Source organism: Lepisosteus oculatus, chromosome 4, assembly GCF_040954835.1.
Source record: "Lepisosteus oculatus isolate fLepOcu1 chromosome 4, fLepOcu1.hap2, whole genome shotgun sequence".
NCBI lineage: Eukaryota > Metazoa > Chordata > Actinopteri > Semionotiformes > Lepisosteidae > Lepisosteus > Lepisosteus oculatus.
In genome coordinates this window covers 49118062-49144412 of record NC_090699.1, presented here as the reverse complement: position 1 = coordinate 49144412, position 26351 = coordinate 49118062, and the positions used below count along the sequence as shown (strand labels likewise).

Below are 26351 nucleotides of genomic sequence, written 5' to 3'. Positions count from 1 at the left end.
CTGACCTTGAACAATTCACTTCACCTCTGTGATCCCAGCAGCTCATCTGTGAAACTGGGTACAAGCAAGGCTTTCTACTTAAGGGCTCTCCTGGTTAAAAGATTAGGCCCAATAATAATGGGCCTCATTTTGCAAAAGCAGTTCAGTATGATTGTGCATTAAAATATTCAAATGTTAAAGTCTCTTTAGAGTTTGTAACATTTGTTTAAGAGCTTATTCTGAAACTTTAAGCCCTGTAATTCATATATACCTTCTTGTGTAAATAACACTGTGATCTCTGTGGCCAATCAAAAGATGCAATTGCATATATTGTGGGAAAGCACACTCTGGATTGTGGAATGGAATGGCAAAAACGATCAATCTTGCTGAACTCACACAGAGGAGCTGTGTAACATTACCAGTGTGCAGACTGCGCTGTATCGTGTTATCTCACTTACTCCTGTGCATGTTGACCCTTGCTTCAGTGCTTTAAGAAAGTTATCCTTGTTTTTTTGTAGGATTGTGAAGTAACACCCTGTCCTGTTGTGCGTCCCGTTGTTCCAGAAACCAAAGTGCCTACTCATGGTCACAGAACCCAGTGGCGGTTTGGATCCTGGACTCAGGTAAAGAATCGTTTGGGCAGATAGACTAAGTCAGAGTTTTTCACCCACCTTCCAGCTACAAATTACAAACCCAGTTCCTCATGGAAGGTTTCCATTGCATCATTCCATAATCAGTAGCTGATCTCAGGTTTTCCTTTTCATTGTAGGAACTAAAATACATTTTGCTTGCACACACAATCTAATTGTAATTCTGCCTCTTTCCACAGTGCAGTGTGACATGTGGGAAGGGTACCAGGATGCGCTATGTCAGCTGCAGGGACTACCAGGGTGGGGTAGCTGAGGAGTCGGCCTGTGCTCACCTGCCCAAACCCCCTGCCAGAGAGACCTGCTCCGTCGTGTCTTGTGGGCAATGGAAAGTACTGGAATGGACCTCGGTAAGGGACAATAAACCTTGTTGTGAAAATACTGGTGTAAAATGTCTGTAAATCAGTTAGAATTATGTCAGTTAGTACCAGGTTAATTGTTTGACATTCACAAAAGTACAGACATTTGCACAGTAGGACCTTTCCTTGGGGTAGATAAAACTCTCCTTTACAATTAATGGATGAGGAGTTGGGCAGCACAGTGCTGCCTTGCAGCTCTGGGACCCTGGGTTCAATTCCAGACTTGGGGTGCTACTCGCTTGATGTTCCTACTATCTTCCCATGTTCAAGTGGGTTTCCACCCACAGTCCAAAAGCATACTGGTAGGTGAATTGATTTCTGAGAAAATTGGACCTGGTGTGAGTGAGTGTGTATTTGTGTCTGTGTGCACTGTGATGGATTGGCGTCCCATCCAGGGGGGACCTTGCCTTGTACGCGTTGCTTGCTGGGATAGGCTCCAGCAATACCCCCCATCCCCCACCATTAACCCCCCCCCGGCCAAAAATTCTCCAAAAAAGTTGTGATCTATGTTTTGAGTCCTTTAACACATGTGAATTTCACATTATTCAAATGTTAATTTTCAATAATTTCAGCAAATTTAAATGTTTTTTTTTCCAAATATGGAATTTTTCCATTGAATGTCCAGTTTTCTTTGCCATGCTTCATTTCAATTTCAACAGTTACAACTTACATAGAAGTTGCTGTTAGAGTTGTGGAGCTCCTGAAAATAGGGGAACGTTTAGGAGCAAGCTTTGTGTACACATGTTTTTAATCAGATTTAGAAATCTAGAGAAAATCAGATTCTGTGGTCACAGATTGAAGCAATCTGCTGCAGGGTCTGTGGGGAAGACTTTCATTCTTATTCCTGTTTTATTTCACTCAAAATCTAATGCAGGTTTCAGTAAAGCAGGAAGCCATTTATTTAGAGACAACAGACTGGCAGAGACAGGAGTTTCAGCATTTCATTCTTGATTAAAATTAAGTACATGCACTTAGCGTGGAAAGTAATACAGACATAAATGCCATTTACATGGAGAAACTAACAAAGCCTTTAGCAAATTTTGAAGTGAAGGCACAAACAGGTCGAATTCTGAGCACATGTTGGTATAGCTGGTATAAAGTAGGTATAGAAATTTACAGTTAGCTCACAAATTATTTCATATGAAGGAACACAGCTTGTTTTGAATTATCAACTATGCACATGCAAGATGCAAGGGGAATAAAACCGTCATTGAGCCTGTAAAGTCATCTCCAGTCTGTCATTAGCCACTAAACAGAGAACCAGGCCAAGAACAAAACCAAGATGAGATGCAAATGCCATGTGCTACGTACTTCCGTAGGCAGCATTGAGAGCCTCACTCTCTAGCTAGAATCGCCTCATGATCCTAGTCTGTTGGCCATTAATTTGAAAGTTGTAGTTAACAGCTTTGGCTCGGTTTCATCCAGCTGAGCTCTTCTTACTCTGCCGTAAGAGACCCCGTCTGCCAGACCAAATCACAGATAAGTGTTAATTTCACATCTGTTGAGATTTAAAAAATATTATACTTCAAATTCCCCTGTTTGGCAAGTTATTTAATTTAATGAACATTTACTGAATAGTACAGTTATTCAGTTTATATTAAACTGTAATACAGTTAGTAATGTTTGTTACATTGCACGTGTGTGTACACTATTGGCCTTGAAGAGGAGTGTTTGTTGCATATTTTGGAACAGATAGTGAAATCCTTTGCCTTGACATTACTGGCTCTGGCTGTGTGAAGCCATTCAAGTTGAATGCAGAGTAATCTGTACTTTTTATTTTGAATTATCAGAAGTGTGTTTGCATTTGTTATTTAAAAGATGTTGTCTTGTATTTATGCATTTGCTGTCTGTATTGTACAGCAAACTGATGTTGGTGGTGGTTAAGTAGAATTCTAAAACTCAGGGCTGTAGAACAAGTATAAGCTGACCCCACGAGCACTCAGATGGCTCTGTAGCTGTACTTGACTTTCATAATCAAGTTACTTTCAGTGCAATCTGAGTTCTTTCTTCAGAGACGGAGACTCCAGGTGCACAGTAAGACTCTGTAAGATCTGTGTCCAAAAGCATTGACCTTGTTGTTTTCTTGCAACAAGATATTATTTTAAATATAATCATCTCTGGGGTTTTTATTGAGCTGCAGTCCTCTAATGTTTTCGAATATTTTTTCAGTCTGATTCTTCTTTGTGTATTCTTCTAGTGCTCTGTGACTTGTGGTCAAGGGAAGGCGACGAGACAAGTAGTTTGCGTGAACTTCAGTGATCAGGTTGTGGACGTGAGTGAGTGTGATCCAGACGACCGTCCAGCTGTGGAGCAGGACTGTGCCATGCCCCAGTGTCCTACACGCTCCAGTGACCAAGGGAAATTTCCCACCAATCCAGACTCCCGCATTAAGGCTTCATCACCAGGGAATTCTATTCGCAATGCTGGTCGAATGCATATCCACGGATCTCACCAGTGGAGAACAGGACCCTGGGGAGCAGTAAGTCACCGTTGATTAATAACTACAGGAACAACACAGGGAGGTTTGGAGCAGTGCTTAGGGTCTGGAACTGTAGCCAGAGTCATTGGTTCAATCCCTGCTGTTATATCCTTGAGTAAAATAGTTTACCCTGATTACTAAGTCAGCACAGCTGTTATGGATAAATACAATCATTGGTCAAATCATGTACTCTCAGTTCACTGAAGCCTATGGAAACTGAGGTCTGGCCTTGTGTTGAGAGGCTTGTAAAGGATTGAGCATAACCACTATTAATGAGATTTTGAGTGTCATTTTACATTTGATTTTGCACAATTGTCAGATGCAAGAAACTTAAAACTCCCAACATGAATTACACATACCCAAAGTAAAAAAAGAAAAATACACCTAAATATTGAAAAGATGGGTCTTTTAAGTGCGTTTCAAAAATATTGAGTCACCTAGTCTGTCTCAACCTAATTGATCGAGGCAGTGAGTTTCACAAATGTAGTGTTGCACACTGGTAGAGTAAGGCAGAGTATAAATACTCTTCTATAAATCTTCAAAATAAACAGTACCTAACGAGTCAGATTACAATCCACTCTAATTTTCCTTAAGAGCCAGTCTGTATCTTGTTAAAGTTGCTGCCTCCATATCTTAATACCAGACAAAGTTGTAAAGTGCTGAAATGTGAGTTTCATCAGCTTAAAGGTGAAACCAAAAGCAAATGATGATGGCAAAGAGGCAGCATGTAAATACTAAATTAAGATCCCATCACAGAACCCAGTGGAACTCCTGAGCGAGACATGGTCAAATAAACCAGGCAAGATTTACCAAGTGCATCCTGGTAGCCAAATGGGAGCCCAACTATTGATTTCTACATAATTGTTCATGCAATCCAGCAGGAAGCCATAACTGACACTATCCAAACCTTATAGTTAAGCATACATTGAAATATATCTTGATGTAAGAATTTGGCATAAATATTAGTTTATTCCTTCAAATCAATACAGTTTTGAATACAGTAGTCCCTAAAATAAGATAAGTTTTTTTTATTTTTTTACACAATAATAAAAAAAAGGCTGATGGGAACAGTAACTGACAGGGGTTCTTGCTCACAGTAGTACCTGGTTTGAATTAGATTTTCTGTTTATATGTCGTCTGACCAACTTTCTTCTCTTCCTCTGCTGCAGTCTGCTCTCCTGCTGTAATGCATTTACTAACTGTACTTCATACTACATGAGAGCCTTTGAACAAAAAGAAGGGGTTTTGAGTTCTAGCCTCAGCCTTACCCTCTCATTACCGTATACCTTGCAGCAGTTGCTCCTTCGCAATTACTCTTTGCTTCTGTATCTATCAACATGCACGTAACAGGCCCCCCGCTGATTGGAGCTCTAAGACTAATCTTTTGTACTGAGATTCCTCAAATGCTTTTTGTACATCTAAATTGATGATTCCTTGTTATTCCGCCTTCCCATACGGACTTCTTCAAAGGCTTTGCAAAGATTGGTCAATAAACCTCAACCCTTTCTGTTCTCTTTCTGAATGCTTTCTGTTAATATTTTTACTATGCAGATGAGCATCCACTTTGTCCTCCTTTTTCTCATCTTATATACTGCAGACACAAGGCAAATGGGTCCCTGATCACATCTCATTTCTCATCATTCAACACATTTTACTTCCCCGTGGTCCAGCATTTTTAACAATCAAAAATACAAGCTATTTGCTCTCCATCAGTCTTATTTTTCTGTCTGTTTTAAGTGAGAGGTGCTTTAAAAGTCACTTCTAAAATGGGCTTCTTTTTGTCCAAAGCTGAAAAACACGTATGCCATAGAGGGTTGACACATGGACAGTGGAGTGCTTGTTTTTCTACTTAAAGCTTAAGTTGTTTTTCACTTTCATTTTTAGTATAACAAAGCAGAATCACAATACCAAGAGCTTTTGATTAAATCCATATATTTTTAATGGAGGGTTGGCACAGTGGCATAGCAGTTAGAACTTCTGCTTAACAGCTCTTTGGTCCTGGATTCAATTAAAACTCTGGGTCTTCTCTGGGTCCTTCATTTTCCTCTCACCTCCCAAAGACATGGTTTAATTGACTTTTCTGATTTTTTTTTCTCTTTCATCTTGTGATGGACATGTGTCCCATTCATGGGAGAGAAGTCATGTGCTCTCATTCCAAACTTTTATACCTTCAGGGAAGGCCCTGGGTTGCCGTTACCCTTTCCAGAGTGAGCTGCTTCAAGATAATGGGTGGATGGATTTGGAATATAAACATCTAAGAACATGTGAACACAAATGCATTGTTTTTGGCACACTGTCAAAATGAAAACATTTCAGGTGCTGTTTAAGTTCAGTTGTCAGGTCTGACACCCCCGAGGAATAATACAGTTCTGGTAGTGGTGATGCATATGCCTGATCAGCCTATGGGTAGACTGCTGTGGGAAGTTTTCCCTCATCCTGTGCAGTTGCAACCAGTTGGTCAACCATGGCCAATCACAGCTGTCTCCTCTTGATGGCACTGCTAAGTTGGTCCCACAGAAGTTCTGGTAGTCATTAAAAAAGCTTAATCCCTGTTCTGTGTGTTCTTATATTGTTCTGTAAGGAAATCTGTGAGCAAAAGGACTTTGTTCCTGTATCACTGAGCTGTAAGGTTACTATCAGCCTGGACTAAAGTATTCTTGTATTGATAAGATCCTGTCTTGCTAGCTAAACAAACACAGCAGCAATAATAACATTCACCACATATTCTCACCTTGACAAATGCCGTGGTATTCATTTGTGAGTTACAGAATCTCAGATGTACACTGGCCTGAAGAATATGGTTTGTTTCTCTGTGGTCAACATTTTTACTCCCGTAGACCTCTGAGTATATGGCTCCTTCTCATGCAAAGGGGGAATCCTACAGTCCTTCCTCTCATGAGTGGATTATTTCTTGTTGGATTTTATCGAGCCACCGCAGTCTGAAGACAATTACAGAGATTAGTCAGCCAAAAGTGATATTCCTGAACAGTATAGGTACCTTTTCCCTTCTGTGATGTGGATTGTCCTTCACAGAACCAGCCTGCTGGTTGTTGAAGCAGATTGTCTCACTCGCCTGTCACAGACAGGCTGCCTTCAGTCATGCAGATAGCAGCCAGCTGATGTTCTTTGCTCATGTGGGACACAATCATACCTTTCACTGTTCTTGCAGTGATTAAAATCATGTCTTTTTCAATGGAAATTTTTACAGATTTTTATTATTGTGTTTTTATTGTGTTTTTAATTGCAATACATCACACCGAGCACACATTTAATCCTATATCACTTAAGTATTTTCTTATCCCTAGGAGTAATAAGACTAAACAATAAAAATACTTATCTGCTCAAATTCTAACATATGAATCACATTAAATGTGTCTCCTTTGACCTATTGATGTCTGTCATAGACTGTTGGGTTTTTCTATATATGAAGATCTTTGGGAAAACTTCAAGGTGTTATCATTCGGCTAAATTCTCCATATATACTGTGTTTTCTTTTTTGCTGCACACATGCATTTGTTGGGAAACTTTAATGTTATAATAATTTAGGTGTTTAGTTTTAAAGTCATGTTCCTTCTAACAGGAAAATATTAAGTTGGTTTACTTTCTTTGAGAGACCTCTCACTTTAGGATTGTTTGATTTCAGTGTATTCAGTACATGCTATCTGTGCCTGCTTTGCTCTGTTCATACTGTTACAGTGAGCTCCCCATAATGTTGCTACATTTCATTGGTGAATGTCTGTTTCTCCTTAATTTTCAAACACTCGATGTTCAATTCTTCCAATAGTAATAAATGTCTTTAATATTACAGATTTATTACTAATACATTGTAAAAATCATCCATGTGCTGTACTCACCTCACCCAATGCCATTTCTTACAACAGTGTTCAAGTACTTGCGCAGGAGGATTCCAGCGCCGTGTTGTTGTCTGTCAGGATGAGAATGGGTACGCAGCTGTGAACTGTGATGGTACAACGAAACCCATAGAGCAGCGATCATGTGAATCTGGCCCCTGTCCGCAGTGGGCTTATGGTAACTGGGGAGAGGTAAGGTTTTTGTTTACAACAGGAATTGTATGAGATCTAATCTCTATTAGCATTGATTAGCAGCTACAATGTGTGCTATATAAGAGTGTTATTACATGGAAAGAATGAAAAAGTGGCATTGTGCTGTCTTCAAGCTCATTTTGCTCCCTAGTGGAGGCAAGTCTGTTTTTATAAAATCAGACGCATCAATGTGGAGTAGAGGTTAGGGCTCTGAATTTGAAAGTTGGAGGTTGTGGGTTAAAATCCCAAGGGGGGTCACTGTGGTACTCTTGAACTTGACATCTTCCCATGTTGTCAATGTCAGTGGAAAATTATTTTCATTTGTCTTACCTTGTAAATAAAGATTCTTTGTCAGACTTGTATAATTATGTAAATTAATGTATATAAATTGATGGTGGGTGCCTAATTTACTTGTTTTGCTAATGTCCTTCCTACAGTTATTTGTGCAATGATTTATAGCAGAAATTACATTATAACATGTTAGCCCAACGTGTTTTCTTAAATGCTGTAACTACTGCATCCTTGCTTTCAGGCTTTATCATACACTGTGCTTTGTCCTTAAAGAGGCAGGATGAGGTTGGATTTGTGCTGCGTGAAGGGTAGAGATTGTATTCAAAAGTGTGTGTGCTCCTCTGTCTAGTGTACCAAGACCTGTGGTGGGGGAATAAAGACCAGGCTTGTGGTGTGTCAGCGGCCCAATGGCGAACGTTTCAATGACCTGAGCTGTGAGATTCTGGACAAACCACCAGATCGGGAGCAGTGCAATACTCAAGCCTGTCCCTCCGACCCACACTGGAACACCAACCCTTGGAGTTTGGTACGGTCATGAATATTTGTGCTTTTATAGGATGGCTTTTATTGTATGGAGTTTACACTCTCCACAACCTTGAGAAAATACTCATTTTGCAGAGAAGTTTATTCATAAAGCTAGACTATCCATTTCCTCTCCAGGGATACAGTTCACAGTTAAACCTTTAAGCGTGCAGCAGCATTCATCATATTAAGTTGTACATTTAGAATAATAATGCTGTGTAGTATGCAAAGCACACTGATAACATACCAGGAGACCTGTATGCTATAAGCTACAACGTATGTATATATATTTAAGTGACCCCTATGCAGAAATTTCCTGTTGTTTGTGTTAATGTTCTTCTATAATTAAGAATCAGTATTAATTTTCTTGATCAAAAGAAATCAAAGAAAAATAATATTTTTTTAATAATTTATTAAGCATTTTCTTAACTTGTGTATATACGGTACTTTACAATATGAAGACCAATGCAGTTAATCTGCAACAAAATTATATCAGTGTGCTTGTACCTGATTATTGTGTACATGTAATATTCTATTTTATATTTGTTTGTATATCAGGATTATGTTTTTTTTTATCACAGCAAACAAGTTAAAAATTCTTACTTTGAAATGTCGGAACCTTTATCATTTCTACTGATAAATTTGTTTACTGAACTTGAAACAGATACAACTCAATATTTCTTTGGTATATTTCAAGTGAGGAAGCAATCGCTTTCTTCTGTTAGAAAAATGTGAGCAGGCTACATTCAGAAGAGATATATTTTTTTCAGCTTTTCCAGAGATGTTTATATCCATCTAATATGTACTAATATGTGTACTGGAACACCTTGATAAGTTAAATTTGAATTTCATTGTCTGAGGACTTATCTTAGCATTGCATTTTAGTGCTGACTGGAGTATGAACTGGTTTTTGTCTCTATCTTTTCACTTTGGCACTGTAAAGGAATGATGTTATGCTGCAAGTGTCTTTATCAGGTCATCTTGCGTGGAGTAGGAGTAGAAGATTAATGAAAACATTGGCATATCCATTATATGCTAAAGCACTTTATGCAGAAGGTGTTGTATATGAATAGCATTTTAGATTTTCTGTTTTCATTTGTAAATAACTTCTGTGAGTGTAACCAAAGCAACTCTATCCACGTGAAAATGTTCATTGCTATACCTCACCAAACAAAAAACATTAATTAGCCATTAATTTATATCATCTTAATGGTGCTTCTTCACAACAAGGGAGAAATCACAAATTGAAGACTTGCAACTGATTTTAAGGTTATGTTGGTGCTATTTTATGTGACCATTTTTACTATTTAAAATTCATGCGCTCCTGCGTTTGAAAGCCTTACCTGCTGTATAGATTTGCTGATTCTGCTGTTTATCTTAAATGTTTAGTTTCCTTTCAGAGTGGCATAAATGTTAAATTTAAAGGCAGTTCAGACAAGCTTTGTCATGAAATTAAGATTTTAAAATATATTGTGAAGGTTTTCTCATGAAGTTTTTTTCTTCTCAGTAAAATGTTTTAGCTTTACAAGAAAATTCCTTGCAAAGTTCCAACACCTGCAATGAAAAGAATTACAAGGGACACATTATTTTATTTCTGATAACACATTCCTAAGCCAGACTTTTACGTCTACCTCATTATCAAATAACATTGCCCTTCTTTCTTTCTAACGGGCACGAGACTGGTTAAGATGATTAGCTGACTCTCTGGAGTAACTAACCAATCACTTGGAATGTTACACTTAATTATAAGTTAATTATTGTCTTTACAGCATTTTAAGATAATTTAAATCAAATTGCAGTATTAGCTTAATTGTTTCAGTCTTGTGAACTTTTTGTATATTTATGTAATTATGTGTATTTATTTTTTACTTCAGTACAATGCCTCTAATGTTAATATTTACATTTTTATATAAATACTGCTTAATTACAATTGTTTAATGCCAAAAAGGTAACAATTAAAGAAAATTAGAAATGTTATCTAAAAGTTTCTTTGTTTGTTATTGTTAAAGAAAATGCCATGCACCTGCCTTTATACATTGGTGTAGAATGATAATCCAGTTTCTTTTCATTTTGGTTACTTAATTCTATGTATTATTTTCTTGAGGAGAATAGAGTATTGCCTAACACGTTTTAAAAAAGTGTTGATTCAAAGTTAACACCTTTAAGAGGAGAATCTCCATTTTGTTTCACTTTAAAAGCTGATAGTGGATTGTTTGTAAGTAATCTGAAGGCTAGGCGAAGACACTACAGACAGTAGATTTGAAGGTCTTCTTCCTGAGCATGTAAAATGTTTCCCCTCCTTTTCTCCACAAAATCTGTGGGTGTTGCGAAGTGCAGAATAATTTATGTAACACAAACTGTGAACAGTAAATATAAATGGTATTTTTTATTAGTTTGCATTAATAGTAATAAACACATGTTATAATGTGGTATATCAAGCCTTTTCTTCTTTTCTACTATAACTTGTCTTTTGATTACTAATTTGCTTTGCGTTTAACGCCGTATATAAAAAATGTCACACCAACTAACCTATTCCATGTCGCATCTTAAAAGTCTTTGTTGTAAAAAATGAACAGAACTCTCAAACTCTTGTCTGGAAAATGTTTAATAATTTTGTTACTACATGGCTGTTTACCGAGGTTGTGTTGACACTGAGGAGAGGGGCAGCATATATATTTGACTACACTATTATGAATGTGTGCTTGCTGTTATTGCAGGTTCCCTGTGGTTTTATAATGTTTATGCTGTACACTGACTGTACTGTGCAAGAATTTAGTTCCATTTTTGCCATGCTTTGCCATACCTCAGTACTATACTGGGCCTGTATGCTGCTATAACTGGGCTTTACTGCAATTTGCTGGTTCGGACTAATGCAGCTATATTTCTACAGTCCCTATGGTGACATTAGTAGCTCATGGGACAAATAACATACAGACATACGGATATTCTGACATCCCCAAAATGTTCTTATAATATTTAGATTTAATTAGAAGACACTATTTTAAAAAGTGCTTGATAAATGTATGTAAAACTAAATATACTTACAATAACTTCTATGGCTTTGATGCTTGATTATGTTGTTTTTTGAACAGATCAAGCTTGAGAAATAGGCTTTTATATCTATTTATATTGATATAAATGCTATCTTTACAACCCAGCCTGCCTCTTCTATTTTTAATGCAGAAAAGCACACATTTGTTCAGAGCAAATATTTATCACATTAACAGGGATATTTTACAGGGATTGTCACAATATCCTGGTGTGTGTGTTTGTATTTCTTAATTTGGGACTGTGTAGGTAATTATTTCAAACTGCAGTGTTCTGAGTTAACTGATTTATGATAACTGTTTATAACAGTAAAATATCAGACTGCACAAACACATGGACTTAATTAATTATTCAGTCATTTGGCTTTTCCCTGTTTTCTGTAGCAGTTTACTTCAGTCTGTTGAAAACAGGCTTGTCATGGATCTCATTATCATGGGTCATTGTAGGCAAACTGGTGGGCCAGTTGCTCACACCATACTAAACAACTTAGGTAGTTTGCTTGGCAAGCTCATCAGGAATAAATCTGCAGGTTCCCCTGAGACTTGCTTTCCATCTTCAATGAATGATTGTCTAAGCCTTGTTTATCCTGGGTACAAAAGACAGCTGCTCAACAGCCTGTGTTCTTGAATGCTGGATGTCTTAGAAAATAAACATTTTTCAAAAAAACTTTAACAGGGTGTTTTGGGAATAGCAAAGGCTTGAACTTTCTCCCAAACCTTCATTTGAGCTGACTTTTGGTTTTGGAGGTTTTGGTGTTTCAACATCCCTGAGGAGCCCCATCAAGACATATTTAATTAGCTTGGAGGGACTGCATGGAATGGGTCTTTCCACACTCATCTCTTCTTGATTTTGGTTTTAGAATTGCTGTTGTATTCAGGTCAGGTGGATTAAATGAGCACTGAAAGGAATCAGATCAGAATAACTTTATCAGAATAAAGTGCTACAGTGCAACTAGCAAATTGAATAATTTCTGTGTAAAGTAGAGTTTGACTAAAGTGTATATGAAAATCATTTTAAGTTCTGCTTTGAGTTGTTTAAACTACCAAAATTATTTGTACTGAAGTGTAAATATTATTTCCAAAGGAAAAATGTAAACTTGGATTTATATTTTGACAATTAAACTGTCCTATACTTCTTTTGTTTGTTCGTTGTTATCTCTTGTGGAAATGGGGAATTCTTGAGAACATTTGAGCCCCGTTTTCTGTTTGCTCCTTAAAAAAAATCTTTAATTGTCCTTTTCAGCTGTTTGCTGTAAATGATGATCTGGGTATTGCTATAATTTCACAACAGTTTTCATCATTCATTTAACGTCATATAAACTCCATTTTAAAATATGTTACAATTTAAGTAGAATGAAATAATCAAGAGGTGTTTCGATAAAGGATGAGAGATTTGTAAGATCTGGAGTATCCAAAAAGACACTTTTCTCTTTGTTACACTTTTTATTGACTGGGTTTCGCTAACATTAATGAAAAAGAGGACAAAGCATTTGTCTCGACCTACTTTGTACAGGTGCAAGTAAAAAGTACTGATCCCCCCACTCCTCAGGACTAAGATTGCTAAAGCCAAACTGTATCTCAAATTGCATACCCATTTGGCCACTAAATACTTTTAGTTTATGTTTTCTCAAAATGTTTTTGATTACATTTGTATTATACTCCCTTATTAAACAGCACAGTATTTCAGTAATGATGAATGATTATTTGAGATTCAAATTCGGGGTATTCTATTTGTTATATATGTTCCTAGTATGCTCCCTTTTGTAATTGCCATTGTCAAGTACAGTATATGAATTGACAATCCACAGTGTTAAAATATGAAGATGTGAGGATTAAATTAAAAACAGCACATAGCTTGCGGTTAATTACCAAGACAGCGACAGGCTGGGTGTACTGTAACTGTAACTTAACAGCTGGGTATGTGACATGCATTTTTACTAGAACACATATCCGGTACTATTGCAATGTGGTTTAATACTTGAAAGCCAGTTTTGCAGGTCTTGCAGTAGATTCTTCATTTGTTCTCATTCTGACTAGGGAAATACATTCTTTAGAAACAATTTTCCAAAGGTAATTTCTGTAACAACCCTGTTTTCCTACCCATCTATCCATCCATCATTATTAAGCCACTTATCCCTGGCGAGGGGTCACTGCAAGTTGAAGGCACAGAGCTTGAGTGCGTGCACATCGTCTTCTCTCTGGACAAGAGGCCAGTCCATTGCAAGGGCACAAGGTCCTGGTGAAAGCGACAATTTAGAGTAGCCAATCAATCCAAGCCAGCCACCTTCGAGGAGGTGGGAAAACACTGCAGAGCCCAGAGAAAACCTGTATGAATACCAGGAGAACACGCAAACCCCACCACATAATCAAACCAAGAAAGTTGGAGCTGAGAGGCCACTGTACCATGCACCCACATATATATATATATGCTCGTACACATGTATGTTTATATATGTGTATCTTTTCCTGACTGTGCTGATAGCTACATCGTTATGAAGTCATATAATGTTTTGTAAATAGCATAAATAAATATTCCTAAAATACAGTTTAATATATAAATACAACTTCTTGGTCACATGTTGGTTTGCCACAAAGAAGCTGATTCTTCCAGCTGTGTCTTCAAAAAAAGAGGATTATATAGGTCAAACCTTCAGCCATGTCTTTTAGTACGTAAATCACTAGCAGTGACTGAACTGCCCTTTCATGCTGTTTGTTCCTGCATGTGGAACACATCTGTGTGAAATTGGAAGACTTAAAGGGCTTTAGGATGTTTGAACTGGATATAATGTGTTTCTTAAAAGTCTTTCACACATTAAAATTGTTTTTTTCTTATTTAGACACTGCATGCCTTAGCCTGGTCAGATTTATAAGCAAAGCTTCAGAATGTTGAAAAGCGTTTATTTTCTTTATCTGCATAAATCAGGATCTGCTGTAATTAAATTAGTATAGTTCATTTAGAGCTATAAGCACGTTACCTACTGTATATACTCAAGAGAAGAGTGACTTGAAAATGGAATTATGTCCAATTAATTCTGTATCAATATTGGAAAAAATGCCATCTTTGAAACAAAAATAATTTTTTGGGAAAATATCTTTATATGTCTTGTTTCTTATTACAAAATAATTGAAAGATACACTATCTCCATCAGACCTTTTCTTAATATTCATATGTCAAAGAAACAGCCTTGTGTTAATTACCTTTGGAATAATTGTTGGAGTTGAATCTGATAAGCTGGCAACAGTGGTACTAAAAACGCTGCATAACTCAGTTTTTTTTACAAGCATAATTAAATAATAACTGCTCTTAACTGTTATAATTGTTAGTGCACAGATGTTGTGCTTCTTGTTTGTTGTTTTTAACGTGTCAGGAATGTGTAAGAAAATACTATGATGTGAGTGCTAAGGGTAAAAGGTTACAATTTGTCCTTTTACAATATACCATTTAATGGGTTACGTGAAGTTTCAGTTAGAGAAGTGCACAGTATTCACTGAGGGCACCATACTGGGTAATACACTTGTTCAGCGAGGATCTGTCATGTTGAATCCTTGTCTCGGCTGCAATCCAGCTTGGATTCTCAGATCTTAACTGAAAACTTGACATGCAAAATCAAAGTGGGGCTGTCCAGTGTCTGCTTGTCAGGAGGAGTTAGGCTTTCGAGAGGTTTAGTGAACCTGCTGGAAAAAGGTTGCAGCTGGTTGGCTTACAACAAAGCTTTCAATTACATTACCTGCTGATTTATTCTTAGTGTTGATTCCTTCTGGCAATGCTGTGTGGAGAGAGACTTGTTGAACCATCTAGCCCACAGACATGCAAGACATTGGTAGCTATGATAGTGTATTATTGTTCCTTAAGTCATGAACTTGCATAATTACATTTGTGAAACTATATTGTCTCAGCAAACCACAAACTATTTAATAAACCTCTTTGTGCATACTGTACAAAAATATTTTTCCACATACCTCTTATATCTCTGTACATACTACTTAGACAACATTTTTACTACATAAAAGATCAGCAGTACAGATTCCCAGATCATTTTAATACAAATGCAGAGTATAGTTAGAGAAATCTGTGTGTTGTTGGCCTGAAGAGCTCCTTACTTTAGAATAGTATTGTGTGATTACTGTACAATGGTTTGCTACCTACTGTTATTTTGAAATGTATTTTAAAAATCTGTTATTTTAAAATTAAATATAATATACTGTTATTTTAACCATAAAATGTTTTTCAAAATAGATACATTTTCCTGCATGCATTATTGATTGCATAGCTTTCAAACTACAATCTGTCATACTGTTTACTGTGGCACAGTAATTGAGTGGGAAGTACTGTAGATGGCAGTTGACTGTATGAATAACTTGAACTGTTCTCTAGAAGAAAAGTTTTATTTGCCTCAAATGCACACGCATTTGAAATCAAATTAAATCTTAAAAGCAAATGCACACGCTTCATGGAGCCCACTAATAGGACTCTTCAAACCTCTCTTCTCAGTGCTCTGTGTCTTGTGGAAAAGGATACAAATTCCGCAGGGTTACTTGCATAAGCAAGTCTGGGAAGCCCATGCCAGATGAGAGCTGTGAACACCTGGCCAAGCCAAGCAAGCAGAGGAGGTGCAGAGGGGGAAGATGCCCAAAATGGAAAGCAGGAAGCTGGGGACAGGTAACGTCCAACTTTTACTTGTTCTTCCATCCAATCTTGAGCATGCATTTCCTATAATCTTGCACTTCTGCTCAGAAGATTGAGTGATTCCATTAAAAAACACACAATTTTATCATTCTTTAAAATTATTGTGTTCCATGGCTTCTTATGTTGTAGCTTACAGTCATAAAGACATAGCTTTATTGGATTGAAATAAACAGACATGTCTGCACCCGGATGTTTTTGATCTGCACTCTGTATGTCTATATTTTCCTGTTCTGACTGTCTGAGTTAATGCGTTGTGTAACACCATTTTAAGGTTTCTTATTAAATAACCTTAAGAACATTCTAAATGGTTGAATGGCTCTTGGGTGTGTTTGGTGCTTTTTTCTGGTTATACTTAGTTCTATATGACCTCATTATCATTGTGGTGAAACTTCCAACACGTTTGCAACACTTGTATTGTACATACCTTGTCACTGTATATGGCATTGCCTTCATTGCATTATATTTAAAGCAAGTTTTTAAAAGTAAGATGATGTGATGCATCTAAAGTAAATGGCATGAAAAAATAACTTTCTCTTCCTTTTTGTGTGCATGCTAGCGATAGTGTTCTAAAGACTTTATACATGCAAGTCTCAAGACGGACCTGTTTTGTTTTATATAGTGTTCTGTCCCATATGGAACAATTCTGTTTTTTGTCATGTTCAGCAGCTGTAAGACATCTTTCTTCATGCTGTATGTGGTTTATGTTGATGTATTCATAATTGGTGAATGTTAAAGCACTTGGATATCTCAAGTCATCGTCTCTTCTCTTTGCCTTAGAAATCTGTGGTCGAAGCTTACTGGGGTAGCAGGCCTGTTGGTTTCCTTTCTTCGGGGCCTCAATGAGGTTAAATACTGTCAACAGCTTGCAGAGCATAGAATAGGAAACATCTGTCATAAGCTCTTTAGTGTGTCCTGCCAGAAAGAATCCACTTACCATGTCAGACCAGACAGTATTCCTTACATGTGACAAACATCTGGACCCAGGTACCTTTCTAGTGTTCTGTCTGGATCCAGACCATCTGTAGGTTATACCTTTGATGGTTATCTTAAGTGAGCTGTTGTGGCTCACGAAAACCTACTCCTGATATGGGGTAGCAGACCTCCAGAAAACATCAGATGTTGAAAATTAAATTTCTAGTGGTGACACTGCAGGGCAAGTTTCAGTACTTCAGCTCAGCGGGTTTTTCGGTAATATGTTAGGAAGGCTTGTAGGGAAAAATGCTATCTCAAAGTAAGTCTATTTAAAACATCTCATCATCAAATTCATAGCACATTTTTCTGCATTGACTGATTTGGTTGTGGATGTGCTGTACCAGGGCAGTAACTTGCACGAACAATAAAATTAAAAGGTATTAGAGAGTTTTCTGTCATATGTCTAAATGAAAGAAAATATAAAGGCAAAATTTTGTAATACACTGAAGGCATTATGCTGTGTTATTTATAAAATGGTGATTCCACTAAAGCAGTGTATTATATCTTATTTATGTTGATTAGAAATCTAATGGAATGCTCCAGAAAACTACTTTAGTTTTTACCATGTGTTTTGCCCAACATGCAGCTGTTTTAGGAGAAAGGGATTTTTCTCTGTGCTTAAACAGCTTTCTTGACTGAAGACATTGTCTTGAGCACTGTAATGAAATAAATCAGAAGAGAGGTGGAAAGTGATTAGTAGTAATTGGTGTGTTGCAAGTTGGAGAAACACTGCCAGTTAAACAAATGACTAAGTGAAAATCTTTTGCCAGGCTGCAAGCTGCAAATTGTAAACCTAGTTCATAAGAGCAGCATTTCATTAAAAGAGTCAGTCAAACAGTAACATATATTTAGAATTTAACAGAGTTTGATTAACAGCTGCACCCTAGTTTACTAATCACAAAATCTTGAAAAGCTTGCTTTTGCTGGCATTAAGTTGCCAGTGAAAACATTGAAAAAAAAACAAACTATTGGCTCTTTAAAAGAAATTGGTATCACAATGTCATCATGACTTTTGGTTAAAAGAAATAACATTGCTTTCTTCAAGAGTATTTTCACTTGCATCTTGCACTCATTGCTACCTTCATTGTAACTCCTACATTGTTACATCTTGCAAACTGTAACACACGTGGATCTGTTTACTTAAACAATGGACTGTTTTTTGCATTTAGGACTTAATAATGAAATATTAAATGTTGTTCTTTCTGCTAATCATTTGAAAAGGAACAGAGTTTGGAATTTAGAGTGCTAACAAAAAAGATCACTTTAACAGATTGATGTGAAGGAGGACTATAATACCTCACTGCTCTTAGTGCCTCTCCCACTGAAACACTGAAATCTTTTACCCTGAACTACAGATTTATCTGGAAAGAGATTAAAAACATCATTATATTGGAGATACTCAGTAGTGAAATTCTTTTTGCCGGCCTCCTTCTGATACTTAAACTTTTAATATTCTGTAGCATGTCGCACAGGCTTTTCTATGTAATGTAATTTTCTGAAAATGTCATGGAGAAGTTGTTGTTGCTGTAGGAATGTGCATAATTTCTAAAGAGGAAACATTTTTGTTTTTGATAGACTGAAGCATATCTGTTGATTGCTATTTACAGTATCTCAAAAATACCAATGTGGTGTTGTATTATTCACAATGCTGTAAAATGTTACATTTAAAAAAAAACATTACAGTTACATGTTACTTCTGTAAGTGATGACTGTATACAATTAATAATTATTGAGGGAAAATCATTTTAATTTGTATACAGATTACTTGAAAGTATATAACTTGTAAGTATAATATATCACTTTAACATCTAATACATTGGTTACAAGATTTACATTGCTAACATATTTGCAAGCCTTCAGAAACATTTAACAGAATTCATACTTAATTAGGATGGGTGAGAATATAAATTTGTGTAGTTAAAAAGTCTACATCCTTTATTTGCCTATTATTTATACACGTTTACTTGTGCTGTTTGTTTTGAGACTGAGTGATGTTTCCCAGATGTTAGCAGCCCTTATCTAACTTCATTTCACTCTTGTTGTCCTAACAGAGCATTCTGTTGCTCCTACGTGTATCTGGGCTTGTGTGTAGTTTCCTCCTTTAATTGCCCTTTTGATCATTGCAGGCTTTTGACAGAGGGGTGGGATGATAGTATTTCACGGTGTTCCTCTTTCATTTCACAAATATTAATGATGGAAACACGCCAGCACTGCCTCCCCTACTCATAGTGTCAGAAAAGTAATGAAATGCTGCGTGGTTTTAATCAACTTGGCTCTTTCTGCCTCACTGTTCACTCAGGTACATGTGGATTTGTGCTAACCTAGTGAAAAGCAAGTGCCATGTGAAAGGTTGTATTTCTTAATAAGTGGATACAGTATTCAGTGGTATGATGATTAAAAGGAATTAAGTGTGCATACATTTCTTTTAAAATGGTATATTTATTGTAAATATTTATAGTCTATACAAGTATTTGTAGATCTTTATAGTGAATTTATAAGAATTTATAGTGTAAGAAAGTAAAGTGATACATTCCCTCCAGGAATTCTACAGAATTCTCACTTGTATAATAGTAAGAAGCTCATGAAGAGTTTAGGTGTAACCTTCATTCTGGAATCTCTTTGGATGACATCAGAACATCATTAGTAGACATTACAAGAGATAGAACAAATGTAAATAGTCTAAACAATGCTAATAATGTCTAAATAGTGCTTACCGCCATATATTAAGTGTTGAAGACTCTTCATCTGGGTGAAGACATTTCTTACCTCATTGGCAGAGCTGGAAAAACAAAATAGAAAATTAATTTGAAGAAGACACAAATTGCTATCGGAGTACAACAGGTGCTAGTCTGTGATCAGACTGACTTCTGTTTGGATGTTTGCCCTCCAGCACATGGTCTCCCTGTGCCTCCCAGACAATCTGCTCTTTATTAGCCAGGGCGCAGGTGTATGGAAGGCAGAGTTTGTAATGTATATCAAGAGGACATCTTGAAAGAGGTGGAAAACAGGGGAAACCAGCTACCTCAAAGTGGCCCCTTCTTAAACACTGAAATGGTCTGCAGTTCTTTTTCATTTTGATCTACCTGCGCCCTTTCTATTCTCTGTCAGAAAAGACGAGACTAGCTTTTCACTGTGGTATTTGTAAATTAATTCGCAAATCAAAGAACTTACTTTCAGTGGTCATTATATTAGTGAGTTTTGTTCAGCATAAGTGTCATTTTAAAACAATGTAGTGAGTTTGGACAAAAGCTCTCTGAAGAAGCAGTGCATTAGTCTACAGTGGTTCAATACTCTCTCCTTTGTCTTCCAATGTGATGTCTAGTAACATTTTAGTTAAAAACTAGACTTTGTTCTCAAATTAATATATAAATAAAACATTGTCAGCTTATCACACTTATCATGCTTATCACCCAAGTATCTCTAAGTATTACAGATTTTCAGATATTAAAGCAGCTAGTATTGATCACTGTGCACTTTATAAAGCAAGTGTTTTAACCATTTAAAGAAAAAAATACTGATTTTTGGACATGATATGTGCTTTATTTATTTGCAATATATCTAGAATTGATGAATGATAGTTGGATATTTCACAGACTTTGCAATCCCTGCATATGCTGTGCATTTTCATGAACACAGTTAACATAGAAACACAAAGGACATGCAATTTTCAGATTTAGCAAGCTTCTTAGCTTCTTTAAACCAGTCCCAGTACAGTCCGCCTCCTAAAGAATCTGTATTTCTTGGGGAAAGAGACCAATCAAACCATTCTAAATGGTCATCAATAATATCCTCAATGAACATATTACAAATAACATTCCCAAGAACATTATTATCAATCAGTTCTCCCCCCAAAAATTGGAAGCTTCAGGGAACAGCTGCGACTATATAAATTCATATTCCAAAATCCAAATTCAAATTCTGCAATAGAGTTTGGAATCTGCTGCCCTTGCGACAGGAGATACCCATGAAAAAGATGGTGCAGCGAACCCGCTGTGCCAACCTTCTGCATGGGTGCTCAGTGAAGTCTTACCTTTTCTCCTGGTGCAGTGCTCGGTGTCCTGTGGGAGAGGCGTTCAGCAGCGAGACGTTTTCTGCCAGAATGGGACCCAGAGGAGCTCACGGGAGTCGGAGTGCTCCCTTTCTGCCCAGCCACCGGCCACTCAGCCTTGCGAGGCCGGCGCCTGCCCCTCTGTGTACAGGTGGAGGGAGGGGGAGTGGGAAGACGTAAGTAAGCGAGCTCTGTGTGTGAGACAGATCATGCGCTCCTCAGAAGCACAAAGCCCCTGTGGTTTCCTGACGCACAGCAGTGTCGTGTTGCTGATTAGGCGAGGTGTGAGCTGAAAAAGCTCGGACCACAGCGCTGCTGGCTGCGTTTTGTCAGATAGCCAGGGGAACTCGAGATTTTGCAGCTCTATTGAGGGGGGAGGGTGGTCTGCTCGTGATGGAAATCAGATGACAGTTTTTTTTTCTTGCAATCAATTTAACTCTTCATTCATGGTAATGTCAGACTGCAAAGAGGTACTTGATTGACATAAAGTGTTAAATTTCATTTTTATAAATCTGTGCAAAATGGGCATAAACTTTATTCAGGCATGCAGTAATATTGCTCTTTATTTTAGCAAAGGAATTGTTAAGTATTAATCTACGCATAGATATTGAAACCTGTCAGAATAAATTTCCGCCTATACAGGTATGTAATACAGCCATACATTTTACGTTAGCATTTGCACTTTTTAATTGAAATATTCAGTTACAAAAATATTTGGATATGCTAAATTACTACAATATAATTCCATTTTTAAAATTTGATTCAGTTGTATTTATATTGCTGTAATGGGCAGGGCTAGAGTGAGCTCAAGTTTTAAAGAAGCTTTATTGCTGAGTACAGCTTAAACATTGAAAAATGGTATATTTATAAAACAAAATCCAAAAATTCTTTCACAAAAGGTTTTATTGAAATTGCTTTTGGAGGAAAACTGTGCAGGAAATCCTAAAACTAGGTCACAGAACAGCATGAAATTACAGTACTTATAAAAAAAAGTCTAATTAGTCCAAAAACCTGCTTCGAAATACCATTTCCATGCCCTCATTACTACGTTCAACAGCTGGAGGTAATTATAGAACCCCTTTCTGTTGCTGATGTTAGATGGGTCATGTTGCTTTGCTAAAGGTTTGAAAGACTCCTCGCTGCACAAGGTTCTGAAAAATTACAGCATTGACAGACGTGATTCCAAGAAACAGGTTATTGCATTCTTGCCTGTTAATTACTCTTTACTGAGGCAGCAGCAGCTGTGATGCAGTGCAGATATACGCTAGATGTGCTCTGCTTTCTTCAGAAAAAAAAGTCTTAATGTTTCAAAATATTTGCACAACAAACATAATTAATTGTTTGGTTATAATTCTTAGTTATAAGTCGATGCTTGCTAACTGCACTGCACTGGGATAATTTAAACAGAGATAGGAGAACTTTTTGTTTGGAGTCTTAAAATATATTACAAATCATATGGGGAAAGAACAACAAAGACAAATACCCGATGTTGTGTTGTGAAATAATATCAATTCAAAGTTAACTGGGTCTGCCATTAACAAGATTTAGAGTCCATTTTACATACTGAACTAAACTCCAGTGTAAGTAAATCCCAATTCTTAACAACTCACAAACCCTAGTTGTACAACTTACATTAAACCTGAGGACATTTAAACAATGATAACACATATTGGAATGTCAGAAAAACTGGTGCTTTAAAGTACTACTGAACAGCTTGAGTATAAGCAGTCTGGCTGTAGTTTACTGTAAGTGTTAAGTGCTACTGACGCAAAGCGTTTATGCCTCTGGAGTCTGTTTTGACATTATAAATGAGGTTTAATTTGGAATTTTAGTTTCATGTAAAGTGCATGTAATAAAGTAAATGTTCTTTATACCTTAGCTAACTATGCACCACAGATGTCATCAATGACGTGCAGTTGTGATATAGAAAGGGAAATTCAGAGATCAGACATAGATCAGACTTTGACTTTAACCCTTTATGGTCCACATTTTTGTTTTAGTGTAAAAAAGTAAATGCTCATACAGTATATTAAATGCTTCCTTTAATAGAAAAATACAGTAGCTCAGAATAGTTTTCCTTGTTGTAAACTTGTCCCAACAAGTCTCTCTGCACCCATGCTGAATGTAACTACTGTGGATATTTTGATGTTAATAGGATTAGATACATAACATTATCAGATTTATACATTTTACATGGGTGATGAGTGTGATTCAGCGATGAACAAGAGTTTGATGAGAAAAATGTTTTATTTTTGTGTGATGAAACTAAGCAAAAAGTTCCTTTATTATTCATACAAAGGAAGACCTTCTAGAATGTGCACCTTGAATGTTGTCTAGATTAGTTTTTTTAGTGGTGCGCAATGCACATCTGGCTCTTTGGGAGATGAACTCTGGGCTTAGAATCTGGGCTTCAGGCTTGATGGGACTGCAGATGCTTTCTATTGTTAGGGTTTACAACTCCCAACAGGAGGAAAAGGGTTAAACAAAAGAAACAACAAGTATTTGTGCTGTACCTCTTTTTAAATTGAAGAGATGTCTTTTGTATATTATGCAACCAGTGCACTGAAATAATATATCACTGGACTGCTCCAATTCACTCTTAACTAGCCTTTTTTCTGTTTTATTTAATCTATATACCTAAATCCCCTGATTTAGGATTAGGGCTGTATGTAACAATGACAAAATCTGGGCCTGTAAAACAAGGCAGAAATCTATAGAATTTTAGGATTTATATATGAAATCTATCTCTTCAGTATTTTATCACATTATGGTTTGAATGGTTGTGGCCTCAAGAAACAGATAAGAAAACATCTGTACTCTTATCAGATAATTTAGGCAGACAGAGAGGGATTAGAAACCTTGTTGATCCATTTACCCTGTGGTTCTCTTGCAGTGCAGTAAAAGCTGTGGCTCTGGAAGCAGACGACGACAAGTGTTCTGTGTAGATCAGGCTGAAGAGGAGGCACACGACATGCACTGCAGTTCACAAGCGAAGCCTCTGGACATTAAAACCTGTAACACACACCCCTGCGAGTACATCTGGATTACTGGGGAGTGGTCTGAGGTGGGTAATCTCAACAATGCTTTAATGTGTTTCCAAGTGAAATTTATGGTCTTGAGCTAATGGTAAAATGTATTCTGTGCATGAAACGTGGACAGGCATTCAAGATGTTTTGAAATATTATAATTAATTTATAGTCGATGCTTTTATTCACTTGCATATAAACAAGATTTGCATTAAAAATTGTATTTTCTACAGTAGTTAACTGAAATAGTCTGAAAGTGTTTGCAGTGTTTAGTGATCCTGACTACAACATTTTTTTAAAATTGGAGTTCAAATTCTAAACAGCTCTTCACCTGGGAGAGTTGTTTAATTTATCTGATTAAGGTTTGAATAAACCCATTTACTGTACCTCCTATTCACAACCTTAAGGAGTTGGCAATTGAAAGAGACTCTGGGCCAGTTAACAGTCTTCCAATGTCCATATCTGCATCTCCCACACCGCAACACTTTAGTTATTCGTAGGAAGGTTCCACCAACCTTATTCAGCCCTTGACCAGATTGTCATCCCTCAAACCAAGAGGGTTGCAGCTAAAGTAAATATATGTTAAGAGAAAAAATACCCTTCCTATATTGCAATCAAATTGAGGATGTTAGTCTCTGTTTTGAATTATGACAAGAAATTGTAGGAAATCAAGAAGTCACAGAAGGCAGTTCGGTGTAGTTTTGAAGCAAGTTTCTTGCTGAAGGCCCTCCAGGGAGCTAAGCAGGAGGCACCAGCATGCTTTCCTTCCTACCTTCATCTCTAGAGCTCAAGCATTTATAACTCCAGTAGATACAGCGCGAATGACCACCTCTTTTGCATTAAGAGTCACGTAAGGGAAAGGGACATGTTGGGAGAAAAGTTAAACACCAGCACAGCACAGCGATCCTTGCAATGTCACATTTTCACATATCTCTCATAATCCCAGTTTATAACACATATTTATTTTCTACAGAGCCACATGATAAGTATCCTGCTTTTAAACATGTCACAGAAATCTATACATACTACAAAATGATTTTGCTAAATTCTGATCTACTGAATTAAGATCTAATGGTGACTGCTAGTTGCCTTTCAAAGGAAGGTATAAAATAACAGAAAATGCAGATCAGAGAAACACTTTCATGGTGTTTGCAGCAACCAGGCTCCACCACAGGGGTTCTTGAGGCAGCAGCAGAGTGGAGAGAAGGAGAAGAAATATAACAGACTGGAGATTGGAGGAGACAGAGTGACGAAGAGGGCAGAAGTGTGTTATTTTCTGTGCTGCATTTGCTCTGAAAAGCTTATTGCAATGTTGATTAGGTAAGGACATGAAACTGAATACTTGTTTCACAACAGAAACAGAGACATCCATTGTTTAAACAGTAAAAAGATGATGGGGTATCATTTTGACTTTCATCTGTCGTGTATCTCCCCCACATTGAGGGAACTGTGGAATTAATGTGCCACTCTACATTTTTCTAGTGTTCTGTGAGCTGTGGACAGGGGTACCAGAGAAGGCTGGTGTCGTGCAGTGAAGTCCACAGTGGAAAGGACCATTACGAATATGGGTATCAGTCTTCTAACTGTCCTGGAGCTCCACCAGCCAGCATTCAGATCTGCCATTCTGTCAGCTGCCCTGTGGCTCATGCCTGGAGAGTCGGAAACTGGGGACCTGTAGGTGCTTCTTTTGTTTTGCAGATTTCATTAAGTGATTTGTTTTAAAGTGAAAGCTACTTGTGCCGCAGTGTTTTGAGAAGACAATTGGACATTTCCTCTATCAGTTTGTTGGGTTAGAGATGTACTGTAGCCCATTCACTGCATGGATCAAAATTCTAGTATTTCTTAACAGCATGTGAAGGGAATCAATATACATGTTCAAATACCAGCCAAAACATGCTACTGTTTAAGAAGTTCAAGTGTAATGCGCCTTCAGCATGCATAGGCTGCAAAGGTACCAGTAAAGGTTTATTTCATGCTAAAAAGCCTGCTTTTCGGTATGGAATAAACCTTTAATTGTTCCTTCGCTACTGTTTAATACATATTTCACTGTTTGTGAGAGTGCAAACATGCAAACTTGTGATTTGTGTTTTCCTACAGTGCTCAGCCACTTGTGGAGAAGGAGTGGCAGAGAGGACCGTTAGGTGTTTGACTGACGATGGTCAAATTAGTGAGTTGTGTCCACTTGACACAAAGCCAGAGGAGAGACAAACGTGCCACAGTCCCGCCTGTGAGTACTGCCACAGGGCTTCTT

At 37.2% G+C, this 26351-nt stretch overlaps 1 protein-coding gene and 1 long non-coding RNA gene across 4 annotated transcripts in view; one reads left to right on the top strand and one right to left on the bottom strand.

The window, feature by feature from the left end:
* adamts9 (ADAM metallopeptidase with thrombospondin type 1 motif, 9) overlaps window positions 1–25667 on the top strand; it is a 45719-nt gene extending 20052 nt beyond the window's left edge. The window contains exons 24-33 of one of the 2 annotated variants that reach the window (XM_015347263.2): window positions 498–602; window positions 809–976; window positions 3183–3464; window positions 7346–7507; window positions 8148–8324; window positions 15860–16027; window positions 21074–21250; window positions 23968–24138; window positions 25256–25420; window positions 25583–25667. In XM_015347263.2, coding sequence (XP_015202749.1) covers window positions 498–602; window positions 809–976; window positions 3183–3464; window positions 7346–7507; window positions 8148–8324; window positions 15860–16027; window positions 21074–21250; window positions 23968–24138; window positions 25256–25321 — 1476 coding nt within the window. In that variant the 3' untranslated portion in view covers window positions 25322–25420; window positions 25583–25667. Of the gene's footprint in view, window positions 1–497; window positions 603–808; window positions 977–3182; window positions 3465–7345; window positions 7508–8147; window positions 8660–15859; window positions 16028–21073; window positions 21251–23967; window positions 24139–25255; window positions 25421–25582 lie in introns of those variants that run through there. The other variant, XM_069189341.1, reaches the window with a different exon arrangement.
* On the bottom strand, window positions 3287–21146 carry LOC107077376 (uncharacterized). 2 transcript variants are annotated; one of them, XR_001478423.2, is made up of 7 exons: window positions 21057–21146; window positions 19741–19805; window positions 17590–17682; window positions 9664–9874; window positions 7319–7389; window positions 6196–6403; window positions 3287–3454 (listed from the first exon to the last, which is right to left on the bottom strand). It is a non-coding gene; the product is annotated as an uncharacterized lncRNA (long non-coding RNA). The 2 variants fall into 2 exon arrangements; XR_011189473.1 differs by lacking the exon at window positions 9664–9874.
* Window positions 25668–26351: the final 684 nt, after the last annotated feature.